At 43.0% G+C, this 22,253-nt stretch overlaps 1 protein-coding gene across 5 annotated transcripts in view; it reads left to right on the top strand.

The window, feature by feature from the left end:
* Positions 1 to 22,253, top strand: part of ARIH1 (ariadne RBR E3 ubiquitin protein ligase 1) — a 58,954-nt gene that overhangs the window by 29,510 nt on the left and 7,191 nt on the right. The window contains exons 3-13 of one of the 5 annotated variants that reach the window (XM_075764891.1): positions 3,501 to 3,645; positions 7,669 to 7,719; positions 8,279 to 8,371; positions 8,782 to 8,837; positions 12,940 to 13,006; positions 13,498 to 13,604; positions 14,095 to 14,137; positions 15,266 to 15,337; positions 17,789 to 17,926; positions 18,036 to 18,143; positions 22,073 to 22,203. In XM_075764891.1, coding sequence (XP_075621006.1) covers positions 3,501 to 3,645; positions 7,669 to 7,719; positions 8,279 to 8,371; positions 8,782 to 8,837; positions 12,940 to 13,006; positions 13,498 to 13,604; positions 14,095 to 14,137; positions 15,266 to 15,337; positions 17,789 to 17,926; positions 18,036 to 18,143; positions 22,073 to 22,203 — 1,011 coding nt within the window. The remainder of the gene's footprint in view (positions 1 to 3,500; positions 3,646 to 7,668; positions 7,720 to 8,278; positions 8,372 to 8,781; positions 8,838 to 12,939; positions 13,007 to 13,497; positions 13,605 to 14,094; positions 14,138 to 15,265; positions 15,338 to 17,788; positions 17,927 to 18,035; positions 18,144 to 22,072; positions 22,204 to 22,253) is intronic. The other 4 variants (XM_075764893.1, XM_075764892.1, XM_075764894.1 and 1 more) reach the window with 4 other exon arrangements.

Below are 22,253 nucleotides of genomic sequence, written 5' to 3'. Positions count from 1 at the left end.
TTCTGCTGTTAGTATGGTCTGTTAGTAGACTTTACCTGTTAGTAAGTCCCTTATTAGTTAATTTTGGGATGAACGTTTGTTCGTGTTAATAAATGTCTTGACACACATCTGTTTGGAGGCATTTGGTTCGGAGGAAGATCCAGGTGTCATACAGGGGGAAAAAAACCCAGACAGCTGGGAGGATCCTAGCAATGAAAGTGGTACAAAGTTTCGCGAGAGGTCTCATCAACGGAGAGACAGAAAAGGACATCTGGGGAAAGGTAGGCATTGTTTGGGATGCATTAGATCCGCAGGGGAAACATAGGTGAAATTGTATGAGATTGTGGTGAAATCTTAACCAGGATTACGGTTTTATGGTCTCCTTGGCTTGAAGAAGGATGAACGGAAATGGAACCAGCGTTTGAGAAGGTTCGCTGGGACAAGGAAGTGGAGGAACGTCACATGAGAAGCTTATCTGCTGTTGGGAAAGGGTGCTGCAGCTGCTGCCTGCAAATCCTTTGACGGAAACCGCAGGAAGGGAAAAGGGAGAGCTGCTTAAACAGATGGTCTGTGTTGATGCTTGAACAAGTGGAAAAAAGGTGTGGTAAAAGGAATTACAAGTTGTTCCTAGCCATCGAAGGAACTGGAACAGTCTTTTGACTGGGCCTTCGGTGTATTTGCATAAGGAGTGGTGGAGCAGTTAGAGGTGCTGGACTTTACTCTGCAGTACTCATTGCAACTGTGTTTTTTCAGGGAGATCCAGGTTTTCTTCTGCATCTTCTACAGTTTATATTTTCTTACTGCCCAGTGACAGCGTGACTTTGAGTCTGAGACACATACGTGCAAATGGTTGTGGAAATTGCTTGGTCAGCGCATCCCGGCACAGCAAAAAAGCAAATGCATTAAAAGAAAACAGCATGGGGAGGGAGGAATACCCGATGCCCTGTTTCTCCTCAGCACTGCTGAGGTTTACAAGTGGCGAATCCCAAAGAGCAGAGCGAATACTGTAAGAATTAAGAGTGCAGCAGAGTTAAAAAGGCAAAACTTGGCCTTTTTTCCTTAGGTTTATGTTTTCTTCTTCTTCTGCTCGGCCCTGGCTGAATCTCAGCTGCCTCATTTGCGTGTCCTGTGTAAGTGGAGGAGAGACCAGACACTTCTGAGATAGAAACCATTTAATATGAGCTGTGGCTCTTGGACGAAAATGTAAGCACCTGCTTGCTTTGGAGTATATTCGTGCTTTGGAAATGTTTAAATTGATTTAAGGACTCCAGTTGTTATCACTAGCCTTTAGCCTCAATAAACACAGGATGTCAAATCACTTTTTTTCTGTCTATTATTGGGAAACGACTGAAAGCCTGGGAAGGAAATGGTTGTTTTTATTTACCTGTTGGTATTTAGAGGACATAGGTAATTCCAGGTGAAAAGCAGTTACTGGCGACTTTCTGTCTATATGTCTTGGTGTAGAACAGTAGGTGTCAAGGCTCAGAAGATGAGATTTTGCAGAGGTTTTGTAAAAATAGTACTGTCTGGTGCAAGTGGTGAAGTCAAATTCCTGATGTGGATATGCACCCTTAAAAACAGCCTGCAATTACAAATATCTCTGGTATTTCCATAAGCATTTAGCTAACCAGGAATACCAGTATTAAAGTTGCATCGTAGCATTTGTCTTCAAAACTATTTTCTTTGCAAACATCACACCCAACTGTTTGTCCGCTCTTTTCAAACGGATGTCGTCCTGTGCTGATCATGCTGCATGTAAGGACAATTTGAAGGCTGGAAACCTTTTGTGGAGTTAATATTTATCCATGATTCTGTAATAAAAAAATACTGCCTATAATGGGACTGCACTGAATTCACTTGCTAAAATTTTATAGATTAAGTAATCCTGAAGGCAAACAGGATAATTTGGTTGACTTAAATCCCTGAGCTAACATTGAAGAACAGTGGCAAAGCCTCGTGTATGCTGCAATGCCAGAATTCAGCGCTACCTTCAAAATTCAGTGTCTTGAAAATTAAGATCTAAAGTTTTGTGAACTGCATCAAGAAACACATGAAGCGGCAGTGAAATGAACCCTTTTTAACTGTGAGTCAAGTCTTGTCGGTAGGTAAGAGAGCCACTATGGATTTGGGACTTTTTTGGGAATATTGCGGGATAAGACCATGTAGCTGCAGAAGGTTTGGTTAGATGTTGTATACCCGGCCTAGTCCGAGATTTTTGAGAGACCTAGTAACTTCTTTCTCCAGCAGAAAGACTTGGTTCTCTTGTATCTGTTGGTGGACAGCAGATCCTTTGGTCGGTCTGGTTTAAATACGTAAAGACTCTTGAACTTCAGCCTTGCCTGGGTGCGTAGCTACGGGGACGGTTACCTGCTGCGAGTAAATCTGCTGGTTTTCAACGTGACTGCACTATGGTCAAATGTGGGTTTTTTCCCTCGGTAGATGCCACCTTATGTGGATTTAACTTGCTGATGATGACGAGGGTGGGGAGGAATGATTGGTTTCCTGGCATTGAATGGGGGATGTATGTGCAGGCAAGGTTAGCTGGTTAATTACCAGATTTGATTAGTTCTTTGCAGCTGCTGCAGGCTGGAGAATGATATGTGGTGTCTTGATACTGGGAGGAGGCAGACCTGCCTACTTGTGGTTCTTTCTAATTTGGTCCTCCTCACCAAGTTGAAGAGCTTTCTGTAAGGCTGTACACCAAACCAGTATTTATTTCCTTAAGGGAAGAGGAAACAGAAAGTGGTCTTTCATCTCTCCCCGCTGACCAATTTTGCATCCTCCCTTCCATGAAATACCTAATCTTTGGAAGCATTGTAAACTTGGAATTGTGTTTTCTTAGGAGGTTGTTAAAATACCTGGGGCAGACCGGAGACAAAAGCTACTCAGATGGCTAGGATTTTTGACCCTGCTGATGCGTTTCTCCATAGATCAGAGAAGGAAGTGCCAAAATTGAAGTCGGGACATCTTTGGGGCTGAGCGCGCGGAGGAAAACATGAAGTACAGGAACTAGGGACGTGCTAAATGACGAACCATGACTGACTGCTGCTTCCTGTCGTCTCTTTAATGTTTTAGTGATTAGAACATTAGGGAAAAATGGAAGGCTTAAGTTGAAAAGGGAATTAAACGTGGGGGCATCAAACCTGTGCTTTAGGAAAGTGTCCTGATGCCTGGACTGTGAAGTATGACGTTCTTGCTTCGGTTTTCTGTCCTGGAGCTTTAATGCAAAGGAATCAGTGTGGAAAATCATGAATTACTTGAAATACAGCTGAAGAATGTACCTGAATTTTTAGAAGCGGGCAATTCAAGCCCAAATCTCTGAAATGGAGTTGTGCAATATTCACTTTTATGGTCAGAGTCGTGTTGTGTTTGTTTAGTAGAAGAGTTTGTTAAAAGTAGTGGGCGTGTGAGCTTTTTGAAGTATTAAAGCCAACTTTGTACATTTAACTCCCAAACTGAATTTGAAAAATGACTTGCAGGGAAGGTAGTTAAATTTTCATTCTCTCGTGTGTGTGATGCAGGTACTTCGATGGCAACTTGGAGAAGCTCTTTGCAGAGTGTCATGTAATTAATCCAAGTAAAAAGTCTCGAACGCGCCAGATGAACACGAGGTCGTCAGCCCAGGATATGCCTTGTCAGATCTGCTATCTGAACTACCCAAACTCGGTGAGTACCTGGCAGCCAAGGTGGGATCTGACCAGTTACTCCCCAAACTTTGCTATCTGAAACGTGATGTTTTGAGCAGAAGTCTGTATTTTTTTAAAAAAAGCCTTTGAAACGAAACGGAGATTTCATTTTTTTCATTGAATCTCCTAATCTGTAGTAGGTGCATTAAAAAAAAAAAGTGTTCAAGATTGTTTCTTAATGCACTAAACCTTATGTTTTGCGTGCTGCAGCTCGATCCAAGTGATGCGGTGGGCAACCGCAGAATGATGTCATGCTTTATGAGTTCTCTTTAATTCTTACTGTCTGGTTTCACAAACTTTTTTTTTTTTTAAAGCAAACCTCAAACAGTATTAGTTTACCCGAAATGGGATTGTATTTCCAATGAAATGATTATCCCTTCTGCAAAAATCTTTGAGGATGCTTGTGTCTGGGGAGCAGCGTAGTAAAGTTCTTCAGAAAAAAGCAAGCAGTAGATGAAGTGATTCTTTCTCTTTTACAAAGGTCAGGTATCAATTCAGACATGCAAATAAACGGTACATAACGAAAAAAATATGGGGAAAGCACGATGTGCAAAGGGATTTATTTAAATAGAATGACAAGACAGGAAGCAGCTTATAAAAGTAGTAAATAATGATGCAAACCAGTCAAGTTAGCTTAGAATAAAACTAAGTAGGACTAGGAGTAAAATAAAGTTGTGCTGTTCAGAGAACACAACAGGTGTGGATATCTTTGGTTCTTTATTATGTTTGTGCAATACTTTTTTAATCGGAGAAGATTAGGGTAGAAATGCCTGCTGGGACTCTAAATTAGTCTTCTGGTTTGTAGTAAGGTTGGTGATGGCGCTTCTTTTTTTTGGTAGCTGTTGACAAATACTAAACTCTCCGATAGACTGATCAATGATGATGGGAGATGCGGGAAGAAAACGAGATTAGTGGAAAAGCTGAAACATGAGAGCCCATCAGTGGCTTTGCCAAAAGGCAGGGTGCTGAGATACGTGAGGAGTTCTTCCTTTGTTGGAATTTCCCGTTCCTGGTGGAGCTGTCCTGACCCTCCAAAACACCGTAAGGTCTGCTTGACCTTTAAAGAGCAAAGCAGCCTTTACGTAAGGTTTCTGCTCTTGCTCTGCGTGTGTTTTACGAGCTTGCTTTTCAGCAAGAATGGAAACATTACGAGCTTTGGGTTTTAGGAGTAGCCTTGGATAAAGTAGCCTCGCTGCTGTAGGCTGACTGCAGGCCTCTTCCTCGCTCCGGAGCAGGCAGGGCAGAGCAGAGCCCGGTTTCAGGCAGCTGAGATTCTCTGCGTTAAGATCACTTATTGCTCTTGAGCCAGTAACCACAAGACCTCGTCCATCTCCTTTTAAGCCTCGCGTGCACTGACTTCCTTTTTAGAGAATAGCTGCAAAGGACAATCGTTGCTTGCTTTGTATGAAGAAGTGCTTTGAAAAACAAAGACAAGTTTGAGAAATTTGCCCTCTACCTTATGCTAAACTCCTGCTGCTTAATCGCTGCAGACTTTCCATGTTGGGTAGTAAGGAAATAATTTTGATTTTTATCTCCAGAAAAGATCCGCTTGGAAACTTCAAATTGAGGTTTCATGGTTTTAACGTATTTTTTTCTTGCTTTTTAATGCAGTTGCTGTGTTGGGTGGGAAGGATATGCCCAGCACTCCCAACTGAGAGGCTGGGGACACACGTGCTGCCTGGGAAGCAGCTTTCTGGCTACTGGAAAGAACTGCACAAAGCACAATAATACTTCTTGGTTTTGTAGATTGACTAGCACATAAAAAAATAGTAGTGGCCAAGTTATTAGAAGAGCGGTTTCTTACCTGGAGCAGTGAGATGTTGCAAGTGAGCAGAGGCATCTCTACATTGTTAGTGCCGATTTAAGTCAAGAGACAGCAGAGGGGAACCTCTCTGGTTCTTTGCCATACATAAAAGTTGGAGCATATAGGAAAGCTAATATTTATGATTTCTTCTTTAAAAGGCTGTCGTGTCTCGGTATCTTTGGTGACCGTAAGCCATCTGGTTTGAAATCTGTTTTGAAGCTGTTTTGGTCAATGTGAATTATAAATTCTAGGCTAAGTTATGTTAAATACCTAACCTACAATCTCAGCTTTTAAATCTTCTTGCAGCTATCAGCTTTTGTTTTTATTTTAGTTCCTCTGGGTCCCCCTGAACCTGTGTCAGTAGTTATTTCAGGTGAAAACCTTACCGGTGAAGACAGGACACGGGAGGACTTTGCCCACCTCCTCTCTTGCATCTCACCCTTCAGGTCCCGCTTGAGAGGAAGGCTGCTGGGGCAAGGGTGTTGGAGAAACATCGTGCTTTTGTCCAAACTGTTTGTTCTGAGGATACACAGGTGACTTAGAGCAGGGACAGGTATTGAATGGCAGCACGCTGCTGCTAGCACCCGACGTCGCAAGAAAAGTAGGTGGGTGTAGATGGGGTGAAAGGAGAGCTGTCCCCTGCGATAATGTGCTTTTTCAGAAGTCAGTTACCCTTTACGCTTGGTGGTTTTATGTTGGCCTTTTTGCTTGCTCCCTTGACATCTGCCGTCAGCTTAGCCAAAAATAATTGGGAACTCCCTCAAAGTAAAGAAATGAGTTGAAAGATACTCTGAATTCTTTGCAGCCCAAGAGGAAGTGTGGTGGCTGCCTTTTACGTGGGCATTTATCAAACTTTTTCACTGCCTGAAAGAACCGAAATGAGTCTTAAGTGAAGATGTGTGCTTACCTGTGTTCTGTAGTGCTTCCTTGTGTGTGCTTGCTGCGGGAGTATTTAGGTTCATTTGGGGATGATCCCCTCATCCGTGTTTGCTTCCCATCACATGTGGAGAAGCTGTAATTCTGGGAAAAATCAGTGTCATCTTCAGGCTGTTTGTGTGCTGTTGGCATCCCAAAAGTTACAGATGTTGGGGCTTTTTTACCATAACCCTGCATCTCCAGTTGACGTCCGCTGTCTGTGGAGCATCAGATACTTTGTTAGCTGGCTCAGTGATGGTTCCAAAACTGGAAGTGGGTTTGGTTTCTCTTTTTTTCAGTCTTGGAGTTGGTCTGTTGGCCCTATAGCTATCTGCCTCTTCTCTCCTTGAGCCATGGTGCTGACAGGACACCACTTTTGATTTTTCTTTTTTTTTTAGTTCCAAAGAAAGGAAAGGTTTGGCTGGGTATTTTTGGTTTTTACTTTGACCACTCGGACGCTCAGCTCTTGCTGCTGTGGGTGGTAAGTGCTCTCTGGCAGGGCTGTGGGAAGGGCAGTCAGATTCGAGTCCAAGCCTCAGGTTCCAACCTGTGCCCTTGTTGATGGCAGGAGTGCCAGACGAGCGTGAATCACAGAATGGCGAGGCTGTGGGAAGAACATGCTGACGAGCACCTTCCCTGCGCAATGCAAGTGCTGTAGCATCCAAAGATGAGCGTAACCTAGCTAATACACCAGTGTTGGGTGAACAAAATAGGCGATGTGGTCGTGGTAATAGCAAGTCTCTAATGGTCAAGAAAGCTTTTTTGGTAGAGCGTTGTTTTCTTAAAATGGACTCTCTCCTTTTCTTAATTAACAGCATCCTACTGCTGTTTTGGGCTGTTGCACAGAGGATACCAGGTTTCTTTCATTTGTGGAGTTTCATATAAGTTGATGATATCTCAGGGTGGAGCTCTTTGTTTACCTTATTGACTGAGAATAAGATGGTTGGAAAAGCTAAGCCAGCACATAGTAACCTGCACAGTGGTGTGAGTGAACTGCTTTAAATATAATTTGTCCTTGCCCCTGGTTCTGGATATAAAATAACTTTAAGATGTCCTGAGAAAAATAACTTAATTTCGGTCTTTCCTCAGCAGTGTTTGCTTCCCCACCTCTTGTGTAACCATTCAATCCCAGATTGTATCATGACATACTCTGTGTAGATGATGCATACGCAGGTGAAGTTGTCCTTGTTGCTGTCTGCTACAGCTAATCATTATTGAATTTTATTTAGTAATTTACACCTGCCAATTAGTGTCTTTAGTCTCTGATGAGCGTCTGGGTTTCAGGGAGAAGTTTACCAAGCAAGTTGGCAAACTTTATGCAGACGCGTTAAAAGCGTAAGTGCCCACAATTCTTTTTATTTCTGTTGCGTAGTGCTCACCCAGTAATGCAGACTGCTCGCTGAGCACTTACTGTTTCCTCTACAAGAGGGAGCTACATTAGTGCCTTTGCACTGGCAAAGGTCAGTGGGCAGCACCCACATGTGATTGCAAGCCCAGTGGAAAAAATGGGAGGAAAGTAGTCTCCGTATCATCTTATAACCGTGACCTGTTTAGTGGTGTTGCATTTATTTTACTCATTTGCGAGAGTAAACCAAGGGAGAGCTGTGTATTTACTCCTAAAGCAAGGATCAGTTTAAATGGGTAGCAGGATGGAAACGTCGGCCCCGCCTTTCCTTGCTGCTGAGGTTGAGCATTAAAGTCTGGCTTTGAAAGCATGACTAAAGCTGCAGTGGCAACATTCTGTAGTGGTGGTGATGCAAAAATAAATAGTAGTGTCTCAAGTTTTGTGTGGGGGATGAGATGTGATAAACTGCACAGCACCGGGAAGGGTGAAACGATGGAGAGAATCCGTGGAATAAAATGATCCCATGTATTGTGTTCTTTGTCTTTGCAGTACTTTACTGGCCTAGAGTGTGGACACAAGTTCTGTATGCAGTGCTGGAGTGAATATTTAACTACCAAAATAATGGAGGAAGGCATGGGACAGGTAAAATGTCAGCTCACCTACCTCATGACTTATTTCTGGAATTCTGTGTATTGGACAGGAAGGGGAAAGAAAAGGGGAGAATTCTGTCCCACTGGAGTTTAAAAAAACCACCAAAACCAACTAAAAGACCAACAAAGAAAACTCAAGCCCCAAAGCTTTGGGGGCTGCAGTCTTTGCCACGAGTGAAGCTGGAGGGAGGGACACGGAGTTAGTGCAGGTGTCTTTGCTCTGGGTGGGAGGAATCGTGCTGTGCACAGTGGTACATCTGGGGTGTGATGATAGAGCCAATGTACTATTTTTACTAAGGATTGTAGTGAAGTCTGTTGCCTTGGAATTCTTTGTGATGCAAAAATAGGATAAACACTGTTCCTCTTATGACCTTTTTGGTTTTGGGTTTTGTTTTTTTCCAGACCATTTCATGCCCTGCTCATGGCTGTGATATCTTAGTCGATGACAATACAGTTATGTAAGTATGATGACTTGCTACCTCTTGGCTTTCCTCTCTTCTTCCATTTTGTTACTCATGTGCTATCCAAACATACTGGCTTAAAAAAACCCCACCCGCATAGAGGCTTTAAGGCAGCAGAGAGGTTGGTCTTAAACTGTTCGTTTTGATACCAGTACGTTTCTCGACTTCCTGGTTAGCTCTGAAAAACCGACACCGCAGTACTTGGAGGAAAGACTCCTTGACCAATTTGGTCAGCATGACAGCAGAATAAACACCGGGCAGTCTTTCCAAACCCTGTTTAACTGCTTTGTGCATTTTATTTCCTTTGATTTACGTAGGAATTTAGGACTTCCTACCTATGTCAACCCACTGGTTCACCAAGTTCTATAGTTATAGTTAATACATGAGTCAGACGAAAGAAGTCCTGTGTGCAGTCTGATGTAGGTCGTGTTTTATGCCCTCTGATAGGAAGCGGTTGACCCTCAAACATAAGATTGGGTTAAGCTGGTATGTCAACCTGTGTCACTTTGCTTATTAAGTTGTCCAGCTGTAGGATGACTGCTCGTACGTTGTGGAGCAGTGAATTCCATGAGCTTCCTTCTCTTTTATATTGGGTGATGTTATTGCATGAGTAACATCCTTCATAATTCTGAACCTTGATTAAGTTCACTTTAATTCTTCATGCTAAAAAGCCTCTAAATGGAAGCTCATTCTCTGCTACCTTCTTCCTTCCTTCCTGAAGTCTGACTCACTCATTGATATTAATTTGCTGGGTTTTATATCAGTTGCTTTCAGACTAGTGATTTCCCATATCCCTCTGCATTAGTGGCTCTATGTTAGTCATGAAGTGTAGGCTGGCTAGAAGTGGAAGTAGCTGAAACGTTTTCATGTCCTGTTGAGGGCTGGTTTGTAGAGTTTGGTGGGTGGAAACAACTGAAGTTGGCGTAGTATCTCGAGGGACTTGATTGAGAGTTTTGTTTACTGGAGTCTGAACTGAACTTGTGGTGTTGTACACTCTCAGCAGGAAATTTTTGAGTGGTTTCTTGATTGCAACAGTTGAAATAGGCTGTTCAAATAGTGCGTGTAAAGTAGACGAGCTGAAATCGTTGAGGGCCGTGGTGGTAGCAGTAGCAAGGAAAAGATGGAAGAAGAGGAGTGCAGCGCTAGCTTTTGTTGCTATGACTTGTTGATATTAGTAGTAGGTCTGACTGTCCTTATGTTTCACTTCATGCCTTTATAGCACAGAAACCCGTGACACTGGGGTGAATTTGTGGTCTTCAGCTCACGCCATGTGCTGTGAGATTCTCCCTTGCCTAGAAATGGCGTAGATATGCGGGGCCTGTGATAGTAAAATGGCATCTAGGTGGTAAAGCAAACAAGTTCTCTTGGTCCAAATAAAACTATGAAGGTTTGTGGGGGTAAAACCCCACCTTTCCTTGATATTACAATGTTTGGGGGAGGGAGGTGCTTTTTTTTTTTTGCACTTTTTTTTTTTTTGCAAAAGCCTGATGCTTTCTTTTAAAAGCAAAGATGGACAACTGCACAACTGCAGCAATCTTATGATGTGGCATGAATAAAAAATGTAAGTAATCCCAACTGGAATCTGCACCTCCATCCCATGTCCTTAATTTTTTTCGTTAGGTCTTTTTCTTTTTAAAAAGCCTGCAGCTCTAGGTTTCCAAGCTATAGCAACCTAAGGTTATTGTGTAATGTATAGACACATGCGTTTTCCATCAGAAAATCAGAGTAGATGGACCACGTCAGTCATTTACTCCCTTCTTAATACTTGCCCTCGACAGGGCAGCACATTTGCAAGTTGAATTATCTCCATACCGGTCCAAATGTAGCAATTCAGATGACTTTCCTGGATTTGTGAGTATTGACGTAGCTTATTGTCCATTTTCCTTGTTTCTGTTGAGCTTAAGTAGGAAGGTTGAAGAGAAGGGTCCCTTTCAGCTCTTTCAAGACCTTCAACCAGTTTGAAGGTAATCTGTTTCTATCCCTCGTTCACCCTTGCTAATGCCACTGGTAATTGCTTTAACCTACATGCAAAGATGTTGATTTCATTAATAAGCAAGGCAAGTTGCTTTTATTACTGGTGTGTGTAACGGCCGCTGCTCGTGGGTGGCAGCAGTCTGGTAGTAACCTCTGAGAATCAACCCGCTCAATGGGATTAGGTGGGTTTTGGGTTCCTATGTGGAAGTTCGATGGAGTGCTGCTCCGTTTTTAATCTTCTTTTGCGTAATTGCAAATGCTGTTGCTGTTGTGTCAGGTCAGAGTGTAGTAAAATCTTGAAGTAGTTGCTTTGGGAAGGTCTTGAACCTCTCACGTGATGTGCTAATCCCACCGATTGGTGTCCTTGAGGAGTTTGCATTATCAAAATGGAACAAGAGCATAAAATTTATGGCCTGATAAAGGATTGCTGCCATCTTTGGATGAATTTTTGAGATTGTGTAGTTCTGAACTGACTTGCCAGAAGGAATAAGGGTGGTTTTTTTTGTTTTGCAAGCAGTTTGCTTTTCCAACCTGGCTTTTTCAGTGAGGTTGCTTCTTTTATATCTTGGCTCACAGAGGAATGTACCCCAAAGTACGGTTTATGGGCACTAGGAATGGGTTTCATCTCTTGTATAGTTTCATTTATTATTTATTTGTCAAAAAGACAATACAATTCAGAGCAAAGTTCTTGAAGGTCTTGACCTGAGTGGTGCTGTGGAACTCAGAGTAGGTGAGGCTGCTAACGTGACGTGATCGTGGGCAGTTTGGTAAGCAAAACCAGTGGATTGCGTCCTCCCCGTGCTCTGGTTAGCTATGGCATTCCTCTTCGTTTAAATTCCAGTTCCTGATATATACATATAATACAATAAATCTTCAAAGTGACATTTATAATGCCTAGAAGCTTGGCTGTGGAGTAAGAAAGTGAGATTTATAATTCATGTTATAACTTCAAATTGGTTAGGTTTGGTTTTTTTCATTCTTCAATAAGTTTCACTCCAAAATTGCAGGCTTGCCATGGACGTGGGCCTGATGAGATGCTTTGTCAGCTGATTTGTTTTATTTTAGCACTGGGAATTTGGCTGCCACGTGCTATGTTTAGGTAATAACCAGCATGTCGTTTGGTGAGGAGCTCACCAGACTGCTAAGGGCTAGGATTTATGCAACATCGCATCGTCACATGCGCTGTTCTTTAACGAATGTTGGCACGATAACACGCAGGAGTAAGCTTGATTTTTGGCTGCACCCTGAAATGGATAATCTATTAATTTCAATATTTATATGAGTTATGGCCTGTATAAAGCTATATTCCACAGTTGATTTAAAACAGAAATACCGCAAAGCGCGTATTAGTCTAGCTTTATATATATACAGACACAGAGAAGACACTTTGGTCATAACTGAAAGATGTACATAGAAGTGTTCAGCAATAGATAATTAAATTATTTAGAATGCATCTAGGGTGGACAATCTGCAAATGCCAGCTGGGTCGGTGTGTCCAGGGGAAAAGTGGTCGCTCTGCTTTTAAAGGATTGTAAAGGATTCCTCTCTGTCTAGTTTTCTTCTGCTTTCTTGCTTCCGAGCCAACTGACTTAACTAAAAATTAAAGTCGATGTTGTGGACACCCTCTATGATGTTGGATTTAAATCAACTTTGTTTTTACGGTAAATAGATTAAAACCACGTTAACATTTCAACCGAAGCTGTAGCGTTCCATTGAAACCCAGATAACATTAAGTCTACACAAGTTATTAACTGTGCAAGTTTTTAAAAGGGTTCACCACAAAATGTGCGCGTTTAATTTAAATTAATTAAATTGTTTGTTTCTGCATTCTTCAGGAAAGTGTTTGGGTTTGTTTTTTTTTTTTAAATAAAATCCCCACACCAAGAGGTTCAGTTCTCATGAATTATAGGAGCTTTCGTATGATTCTGAAGCTAATGTTAAAAGTTAAATATAATAGTTGTAGATATCCTAGTAATATAATACAATAAATAAAGAACAGGTAAGTACAAAAAAGTATAAGCACAAAAGGAAGAATCAAAATAATTTGTCTGAAGTTACTGGCTACGTATGGAAAAAAAATAAGTTTTCTACTCCAATAATTTTTCTGTTTCTTCCCTTTCTGCAGGCGTCTGATCACAGATTCCAAGGTTAAATTAAAGTACCAGCATTTAATAACCAATAGTTTTGTAGAGGTGAGTTTTTATTTGAAATTTTTAATGGCTCCTAGGTTATTTTTCTCACATGTGTACCGAACCAGAGAAGCGAGGATTGTTTAGAACTGGAGCAGATTTGTTTGTATAGTCTCTAATAGAGTGTAAGCACAAGGTAGAGGCTTTGCAGGGGTTATTTTATAGCCCGTTTAGTTACAGGTATAGTTGTAGGAAAACATGAAAAAAATCTGCAGGATGAAAGACCTAGAGATATAGCAAACCATTGGAGGTAAAGCCACAATATTGCTTCTAGCAAAATACTAACAGCTTTGCAACTTCAAAATCAAAATAAACCTAGGGACGGGTGCTTTGGAAGATTTTTCCCACTGTCCCAATTTCCCAGTTGTACGCGTTCACATTCACTGTAGAGCCCAGTATGTAAGTTGTTAAAACAGGGAGGATTGTGACCAAAGGTCATGGTTGAAAGGGGTTTTTGGTTTTGTTTTTTTTTTTTTTTTTGCTTTATTTCGTAGTGTAATCGACTGTTAAAATGGTGTCCTGCCCCAGATTGCCACCACGTTGTTAAAGTCCAATATCCTGATGCTAAACCCGTTCGCTGCAAATGTGGACGTCAGTTTTGGTAAGAACAATCAAGTAAAAGCCATTGATGTTGCTTTTCACTGACCACCTTGATGTGCATTAGCACGTATTCTGTAAATCTTTATATTGAGATGTGGTTTAGATGGTGGGAGAAGCGTGGGGTGGGCTTCAAATATTAAGCCGGGATTTAGGTACAGCTGGTTGCAAAGTAGTTGTTGCTCTCTGTGTCTTGGGCCTCCTTTGAGATGGAGAGGGATCTGCTTCTGCTGAGAGATGGGTTTCAGATTAGGTTCTTGGCTGCGGGCACTGTAGAGAATCAGAACTTATTGAGATAAATACCACTCTGAAATGGTCATCGAGGGATTTGAGGGTTGGGCGGGGTTTTTTTGACATGTATAATGTTTCATTAGGACTGACTTTGGTCTTTCAGCAGAACAGCCCAGAAGAAAACTTGCATGGCGTTAACCTAGTTAAATAAAATTATAATCATCTGGCCTATTTGCTTGTTTTCCCCTTTCTTTCACTTACAGCTTTAACTGCGGTGAAAACTGGCATGATCCTGTTAAATGCAAGGTGAGCATATCAAAGTTCTCTTCTAAATGCATGCCTTTGAAAAGTTTAACGTTGATTTATGTGCAAGACGTAGAAACGAAGCACAAGCTCTGTGGCTGTTCACATCAAGAAGCGTAGTAGTTCACCTGTTCAGATCATAGCATGAGATGGATCAGCAAAATCATCCTGGATGTCTTTAGGATGCTTCAAAGTTTGACTTTGAAGGACCAGTGGTCAGCCAGATGGGGAAGTGTCTGGAGGAGGAGGCGGCTGTTAGAGCTCTGACCTTCTGAAGAGGAATGAAAGTGCTTCCGGAGGGACCGCTTCACTCAACAAGAAGCATTCCTGTCCCAGGTGTTTCTGTAGGGGTTCGGTGCTTCAGCGGGCTTGTGATTTGGTGTACTGAAGGGAATTAACTTGGTCCTGGGACCTGCTGCCACAGTGAGTGCTGGAACTGGGCTGGGTTTTTTTTTTTTCATGAAGGTGTCAGAAGCTGTAATCAAGCCCAGGATTCTGTGGCCTGTGCAGAGCTCGTGGGCAGCCGGGTTTCATATCCTGGGGACAGAGCAGTCTGCCTTCCTAGTGACGAATGCAAAAAAAACCTCCCTGGGAAGAGAGGAGGGAAGCCTCGGCAAAGGTTTAGCTGGTCTTTCCAGGCTAGATGTGGTCAGTTTATTATCTGACACGTACAAGCTTTTGCTTTTGTTACTTGCGTTCATTTGATAAAGCCACGTTTAAAAGGGGAAGGTTTAAAAAAAGGTGTGAGGTGGACAGTCTGGGCATTGCAAGGAAAAACTCGGTTTGATGTAAAGCGAGGCATCCCAGAGGGTCTGACTGCGGTTTTGGCTGCAGATCACAGTTACGATGGCCGTAATATTTGAGAGTCCCGCATGAAGTTTGTGCTGGTCGAACTTGAGAACTGCAAACTCATTGCTGGAGTGTTTGTGCCGAGTGATGGTGCTCGCTGGATCAGGATGGCGCCGCAGGAAATGTCTGCAACTAAATTCGTTGCTGTTTGTGCTGTTTTCCAGCGCCAGCACCTCCTCCCTGTATTCCCGTGTGGTTGTGTGTACCTTACCTTAATGTAAGGAACATTTACAGTTCCTCTAGTTAAATGTAACTCTCTTCTTTTTTTCATTTTTCTAACAGTGGTTAAAGAAATGGATTAAGAAGTGTGATGATGACAGTGAAACTTCCAACTGGATTGCAGCGAACACAAAGGTGAGGGTTTTTCTCATATTTTATATAGACTTATCAGATGAAAAGATGAATGACAGCCTAATTTCTCTGCACTAGGATTTTTTTTTTTTCTGCTGCATGTCATTAGTTAAGAGCAAGCCTCAAAATCCGCTGTATTCTTGTTTGAAGAGCAAATAAGTGTTACTGCCTCGAATCAGGTGGGGTTTTTTGGGTTAAGTGGAGTTTGCTCATGTAAGAAAGAGTTAATTGGAGACCCAAAGGAAGCTCAAGCTTTTTAAGTCTTTAGGCTCCTGTCTGGCACTGACTGCTTCCCTAAGCAAATCTGTGCCTTGCTCCAAGTGTGTGAAACATGTTAACACCACCCGTGGCTTGATTTGGCCGTGATAATTTACATCTGCCTTTAAATCCCCTGGGTTGGCCTCTTGAGGAGTCGTTCATTTCCGCTGGGCAGGATTCCAGACAGAGACTGGCAGAACAGCTGTTAAGATTTTATTATGTAAATGTCTTCTTTCCAGCTAGCCCAACTTCGCCTGAAACTTCGGCATTTGTTCCGTTTGGGACGAATTAAAACAAAGGTTGGCGTGGCGGCAAGAAAACAAAAGCAGCAGATGCCATGGGGGGGGTGTTAAGAACAGACCTGGGTCTCAGGACTGCCAAGCCAGGAGGGTGGAAGAAGGTGGGGAGGGTGTGAGGAAATGCTTTGTTTTCTTAGCTCTGTTGTGTAACTGGTTAATGGTGGTGTTTGCGGCAGCGGCTGCTTCTTTCTGGGGCTGGCTGTGTGTTTTTCATTGAACTGGAATGTTGCGTTACGGTGGAAGCAGAAACGCCCATCACGCTGAAACGCGGAGTTAAAGTCCGGATGAAATTGTGCAGCCTCGGCTGCTGCTTTCTGCTCCGTGGGCTGAGACTTGTGTGGTCCCCGCTTGGAGGCCGAGTGTTGCTCAATTAAGCGAACTTGCCTTTTTTCCTGAGGTTGGGTGTGTTCAAAGACACATTGTGGCTCAAGAACCGAACCAAAATTTGCTCAAAGCTTACTTGGTCTTCAGGTGTCGCCTGTACGAAGCTTGACGAAGGGTAGCCAGATAGCTGGAAAGAGCTGAGTGTACGCACACGTAAAGCAGCTTTTAGCCTTGCGTATCAAATATTTGGGACAACAGAATGGCCACGGACCTACTTTGCCTGTGACAAAGCCCTCGCGAGCCAGATCAGATCCTGCTGCCGCTCCTCGGGGGTGTGATATTGGCCATGGCCATAGGTCTCTTGGTCTTTTACGCGCCCCAGCCTTGGCACGTGCTGCTAAAGCCGAGCTCTCCTTGCTGGGTTTTGTTACGATCGGATGGTAAGCTTTCCGTTAGTGGATTCTGTGCTCATTAAAAAGGCTGAAATGATGCACTCCTGTGTGTTAATGTAGACCAAACGTGAATAACATGCCACTAATGCTGGCTACTGGAAATAGGAAGCTACTCATCTCTTTTTCAGACGAGATGATGAAGCTTTACGCAGCTTGCTTGCCTACAGAGTTAAGCATAGACAGAACTATTATTGTAAAGATTTTTTTGTTGTTGTTTTTTGGGGTTTTTTTCCCTTCCCTACCAGAATCTAGATTTTGTCAGGTAGGAGCCATGCTAGTGGTTGGGCTGGTATTTAAAGCATAGCTCAGACTGTCAGAAATAGCACTGAGTAAGAAGATAATTTTTTTTGTGGGAAACACCCATCCAGAGGACGATGAGGAGGGGAAATGAGTATGGCCAGGCCATGCTGGCATCAGCCCAGCTTATCTGTTAGTTCCTGTAGTCTGGTGTCAGCAGCAGCAGAGCTGTTGTCCTTGAACATCCCTGTCTAAGCTACTTCCTCTAACACCATATGAGATGCTCCTACAGCAAGAAGATACTTTGGATCCCAGGCCGTACAGCAGCAACGGGAAGAAAAATAACATCAGGGTAATTACACCAGACATTTGAGCAAGCCAACTGTCCTGGAGTCTTACGGTGTCCGTATCAATTGAATTAACTGAAGGACAATATCACAATTCTTCTCTCTCCAAACTGATGCTAGATTCAGTCGAGGGGAAAGTTGGCAGGAAACGTTACCCACTCCTCGTCATGATCTCGCGGGCAGCGCCGATGTGGAAGGTGGTAATTTCACACTGCTGGAATGATGAAGCGTGAGCAGCGCTGGCTGCTGGAACATGTGCAATCGGAGCTTCCCAGCTTCCGGAGAACCGGATCGGCCCAGAGCTGCGGGGTTGTCAGCCACCACCTCCTCCGGCCTGAATTGCCCGCTGGCCCTTGACCAAAGGCACGGAGAAACCCAGGTGCCTATTGACAGCGACATGGTCCTGCTGCTGTTCAGAGAGGAACAGAATAAAATCCTTTCCTGTCGTAGCATGAGGTCGTAGCGATACACTGGGATGGGAATTGCATGGTTGGAGTGCACGTGCATCTGTCCTTACGCTCTTTGTACTATTTCTAGCAGGAAAATGGGGCAGTCGCGTTTGGGGAGGGATGTCTTCCTGCCTTCACAGCTCTCTGCTTCAGTGACTGCAAGTCAGAGCCCAAATTCTGTGTTGAATTTCTTCATTTTGAAGAACCTAGAAGGGAATCGGATGAGGTACCATCCAGTGCAAAAAAAAAAAAATAAAAAAATCATCCCCATTTTCAGGGGGAAAAGCTCTCCCAAGTAATTTAATTGCTACTATGGTCTCCGTTGCTGTTTCTAGCTTTTGAGAAGTGCTTTCTCGAGTCCTCCAAACGTGATGCTGAGCTGCAGTCCTGTCCCATGTGGTCTCCATTCAGGGAAGAAAACTTCCTGTCTTGCCAAGATGAAGGTATAAGAGAAATACCGATCCTCCTGGAATGTGGGCTTGAAATCTGGGTAATCCTTTGCAACAGGAGAATGTGAGATACATTTGTTCCAGCTTGCCCTGGGAGACAGAATAGGAATGGAAAATTAGGCAATTGTTGTATGACAGAAAAGTGAAACCCAGCTGAATTGGTTTCTGTTCACAAACTGGAGTGATGCGATGCCTTTTTTTTTTTTTTTTTGGATGAATTCTGTAGAATGATCTGAATGAAAAACGAGGAGATTTGAGTAGCGAGATTGTGGTTTGCTGTATAATTTATTTATTTTTTTTGCATTCATTTATTTGCATTTAGGAGACCTGCGCTAAATTATTTCTCCTTATACAAAAGATACAGCCCTTGCAGCAGAGCATGTGCTGGAGTAGATGGCCTTTTACTTCAAATAAGCTACTTTCGCATTAAGCTTAACGAAATTAATTTAAATTTGAGATAAGCCAATATGAGTTCTTTATCGAGCCTTTAATTTTCAATCTTTGTGCAGAGAAAGGTTGAATAGTCCAAGGTGCTGCATGTTTCTTTCTTTCTTTCTCAGTTTCTTGTACAAATTTGGTTCTTAAATAGTTCCTTTCTTGAATAAACGAGGCAGGTTTCAGGTATTGTTTGGTCCATGAGGCTTTGGGAATAGAGAAACCACATAGATCAGGTGCTTCTGTTAAGTGGACATTCCAAGGAGTAAGAAATACAGAAAACTTGGATTTGTGCATTTCTTTTGGGCTCTTAAGGTGTATCAAGACAGAAAGGAGCGGGGAGAAAACCTGTTTCAAACCTGAGTTTCAGTGATGTTAATCTTTCTGCGTCTTAGAATACTAAAGGAAGAACAACAAAGATGGTAACGGTGCCGGTCATCACCCAAGGCACTGGTTTTTGGGATTTTTTTTTTGGTTGAAATTAAATTGGTGTTAATGAAAGTTGTTCATCTGATACTAAAAATGCCTCCGTCTTAACTGCTTGTGGCTTCTGGCATGTCACCATCTCATTATCTTCCGGGCTAGACGGGGCTTGAACGTCTGATGTATAAACCAGGCAGATTTTCTTCCTCCAAAAAAGCTATTGGCCATTTTTCTCCTCTTAAATGAGATAAAATGGCACGAACCCAGTTCTCTTCCTTTTCAGGTCACTTTTTAATGCCTGAACATGTTCTCCCTCTGTACTTTCTGGAAGTCCTACATTTGTTCTAACGCGTGGAAATTCTGGCAGCCTGTTAGATCCTCCCTGGGCACCAGCATCGAACTTTGCTCTTTCATTTCTCACCAGCGCAATTTCGTGCCAGAGCTGCGAACAGCGTCTTTCCGAAGATGTCAAAGTGCCATCTTTTCCTCTCGGATGAGCGAGCGTTTAAAATACCCTGCTTTGCTCGATGACTCTAGGTGTTGTCACGGCGTACTATTTTATGCCAACCGTAATTAAGTTCAGCAGTTTTGGATTTTGTTGAAATGTGTTAAGAAATCCCCGTGGTTTTTGAGGCTTTTTTTTTTTTTTTTTTTTAATGGGATGGATTAGAGGTGAAGCTGTGAACGTGGCTGGGAGGCTGATGTACACTGGTTGTCTCCAGGAGTTCTGGAGGGGACTAAGCTGTTTCACCTGCCCTGAAATAGGAAATAGGTTTCTATTTAGCCTTCTGTTCATAAAACAGCAGCTGAGGCTTATAGTGTTTTAGGTACATGCAGCCTTTTCATGACAAAATAAGGGTTATTCTCCTTTGCCAGGTTTGCCTGGGCTTTTGTTTCAAAGTGCCAATTTTGTTTGAAATTTTGTTTGAATAATGTTAATGAGGTCGCTTCTGCATGGCGGCATGACAGATAATGTGCAGAATAATCTACTGGTGTAGTAATTTGATTTGCTGGCTATTATGTCGTTGCGTAGCCGTAATTCTCAATAAGATCTTCCTGCCCTATCCTCCTTAATCTATAAATCTCTCCCACTCGTGTTGGTGGCTTGAGTAGTTGCTGCTTTTTTTTTCTTTCTGTCGGCGTTCAGCATTTCTTTAGCATGTTCTTCTCATGGCTTTTCCTTAATTTTTGATAATAATTGATTTTTAAACCACTTTATGGATCCGTATAGCTTACTGCGTAATCTGTCGTCCTTGCGCTTTGCTTGTCAGGTGTATAAAGCCCTGCGACGCAAGGGCTGGCTGCTCCGCTTCGTTTATTCTGTTTGTAGTACAGCTTACTCAGTTTGTAGGACAAATACAGGTGGTGGGGAGGAAAGCAGGGCTGGAAAAGTCCCCTTTATGTGCCTGCTTGCTGCTTGAACCCATCGGAGTAACAACCAGCCCAAAAAAACCCAAACCAAACCAAGCGAGGAGTCAGCTAGCACGCAGTGTAGTGACGGAGCACGAGGATGGGAGGCGAGGTGTGACTGAAGAAAGAAACGGGGAGACCAGAATTGGGAAATGATTCAGGTTGGAAGGGAGCGTCATCTTGTTCAGCCCCCCGGCTCGTAGCAAGGATAACCTCAAAGTTGGGACAAGCTGCTATAATGAACCTTATTTATCATTAGTGCTCAGGTCTGCAAATTTGCAGTCATTGGGAAACAAAACTAGCTGGAAGCACTTTAATTACGTTGACCTGAAAGAAATTAGAGTCTCGTGTCTTCTCCCTCGTCTCTTTTCCCTTGTTAACTCGCTTTGCAGTACTGCAAACCTCCCTCCCTGCAGTGGGAAGGGCCGCGTCTGACATCCGGAGACCACGCCGGTCTTTTGCGCTTCTGGAGCTATCTTCTGAGTGTTTCTCAGTGTGCAAATTCTCCTGCCTTTTACACCACAAATAGGCAAACTCATATGAAAATGTAGTTGGGGCGCTTGGAGTGGATGTAGGAGAACGTGTTGGATTGTGTCCTGCATAAAAGTAACAGTTATAGGATGGGATTTTATATGTTTCTGACCCAAAAGCTGCAGCTGACTTGACATGAGTGTGGATTTCTTGTTTGGATATGTTTGTTATTGCCTTGTAGATAAAAACTGGCTTTTGTAAAAACTTCACGGATGCTGGGTGGCTGGACTGAGCAACTTAACCAGGCTAAAAGACTTTCTGGGTTTATTTTTTTTTTTTCCTCTGTACTTGCTGCTTGATTTTAACCTGATGAGTGCTTTGTGTACTCATTGGGATACAACGGAAATAATCTGTTCTGCACGAGTTGAACATCATTTTAGGAAGTGGCTGTATGCTGCTGATGGATGAGAATGATATTGGTGTTATAAAAAAAAACCCTATTCCCCAAAGATTTCCCTGTGCAGCATTGCTCTTTGATATCCTGGTATTTGTCAAAGGTCTCGCACCTGAAAGGGAAGCCCCGTGTGGGCTTTTGTAGAAAAATCTTCAGCGAGGTGTCACATGAAGGGGAAAAAAAGGGACCTGATGGGAAATGTGGAAATGCCCAAGGAGGAGAAGTGTCTTTTTAGCTGACAGAAGCGTTTTGGAAGCCCTCTAGATTCTTGCTGCATGTTTTCAGATACTTTTTGGATGGCATTTTACAGCTGCAGGTGTCTCGGATTGATAACAGCATGATATCAGCTCGCCGTTTAGCTTTTTTTCAGTTTTGAGTGGACCAAACGCTTGGTAGAGAGAAAAGCGAGATGCCTTCCCCTGGGCTGTTACGGACAGTCACTGGTTCTGTAATTTTGGTGAAGGTCATGAAATTACCCATGCAGTGTACCGCGATGATAGCAGCATAGATAAAATGCGTTCTTTAGGGTTTTTTGCTAGCTAGCCGCTCTGATTTTGGAAATAATTTAAGGCCTGACTCGGAAGAGGATCTCCATGATCCAAGGGAAGAAATAAATCGTGCATTTCATTTGACATGAGATTCCTACTGCCACAGGAACCCTTCTGACTTCAGAAGAGCGTTGTGGGTTCGGTGTTTACCCCGCTAACGGTGCTCTCTGTCCTGTGAACAGGAATGCCCGAAATGCCACGTCACCATCGAGAAGGATGGGGGCTGCAACCACATGGTCTGTCGGAACCAGAACTGCAAAGCGGAGTTCTGCTGGGTGTGCCTGGGCCCCTGGGAGCCCCACGGATCTGCCTGGTGAGTTCAGGAACGTGCCTTGCTAGAAGGCGAGGAAGCCGCGATGCAAA

This window comes from Balearica regulorum, chromosome 12 (genome assembly GCF_011004875.1).
Source record: "Balearica regulorum gibbericeps isolate bBalReg1 chromosome 12, bBalReg1.pri, whole genome shotgun sequence".
NCBI classification, from domain to species: domain Eukaryota; kingdom Metazoa; phylum Chordata; class Aves; order Gruiformes; family Gruidae; genus Balearica; species Balearica regulorum.
Note: the sequence above shows the minus strand (reverse complement) of the source record. Positions and strands in the feature narration are given on the sequence as shown.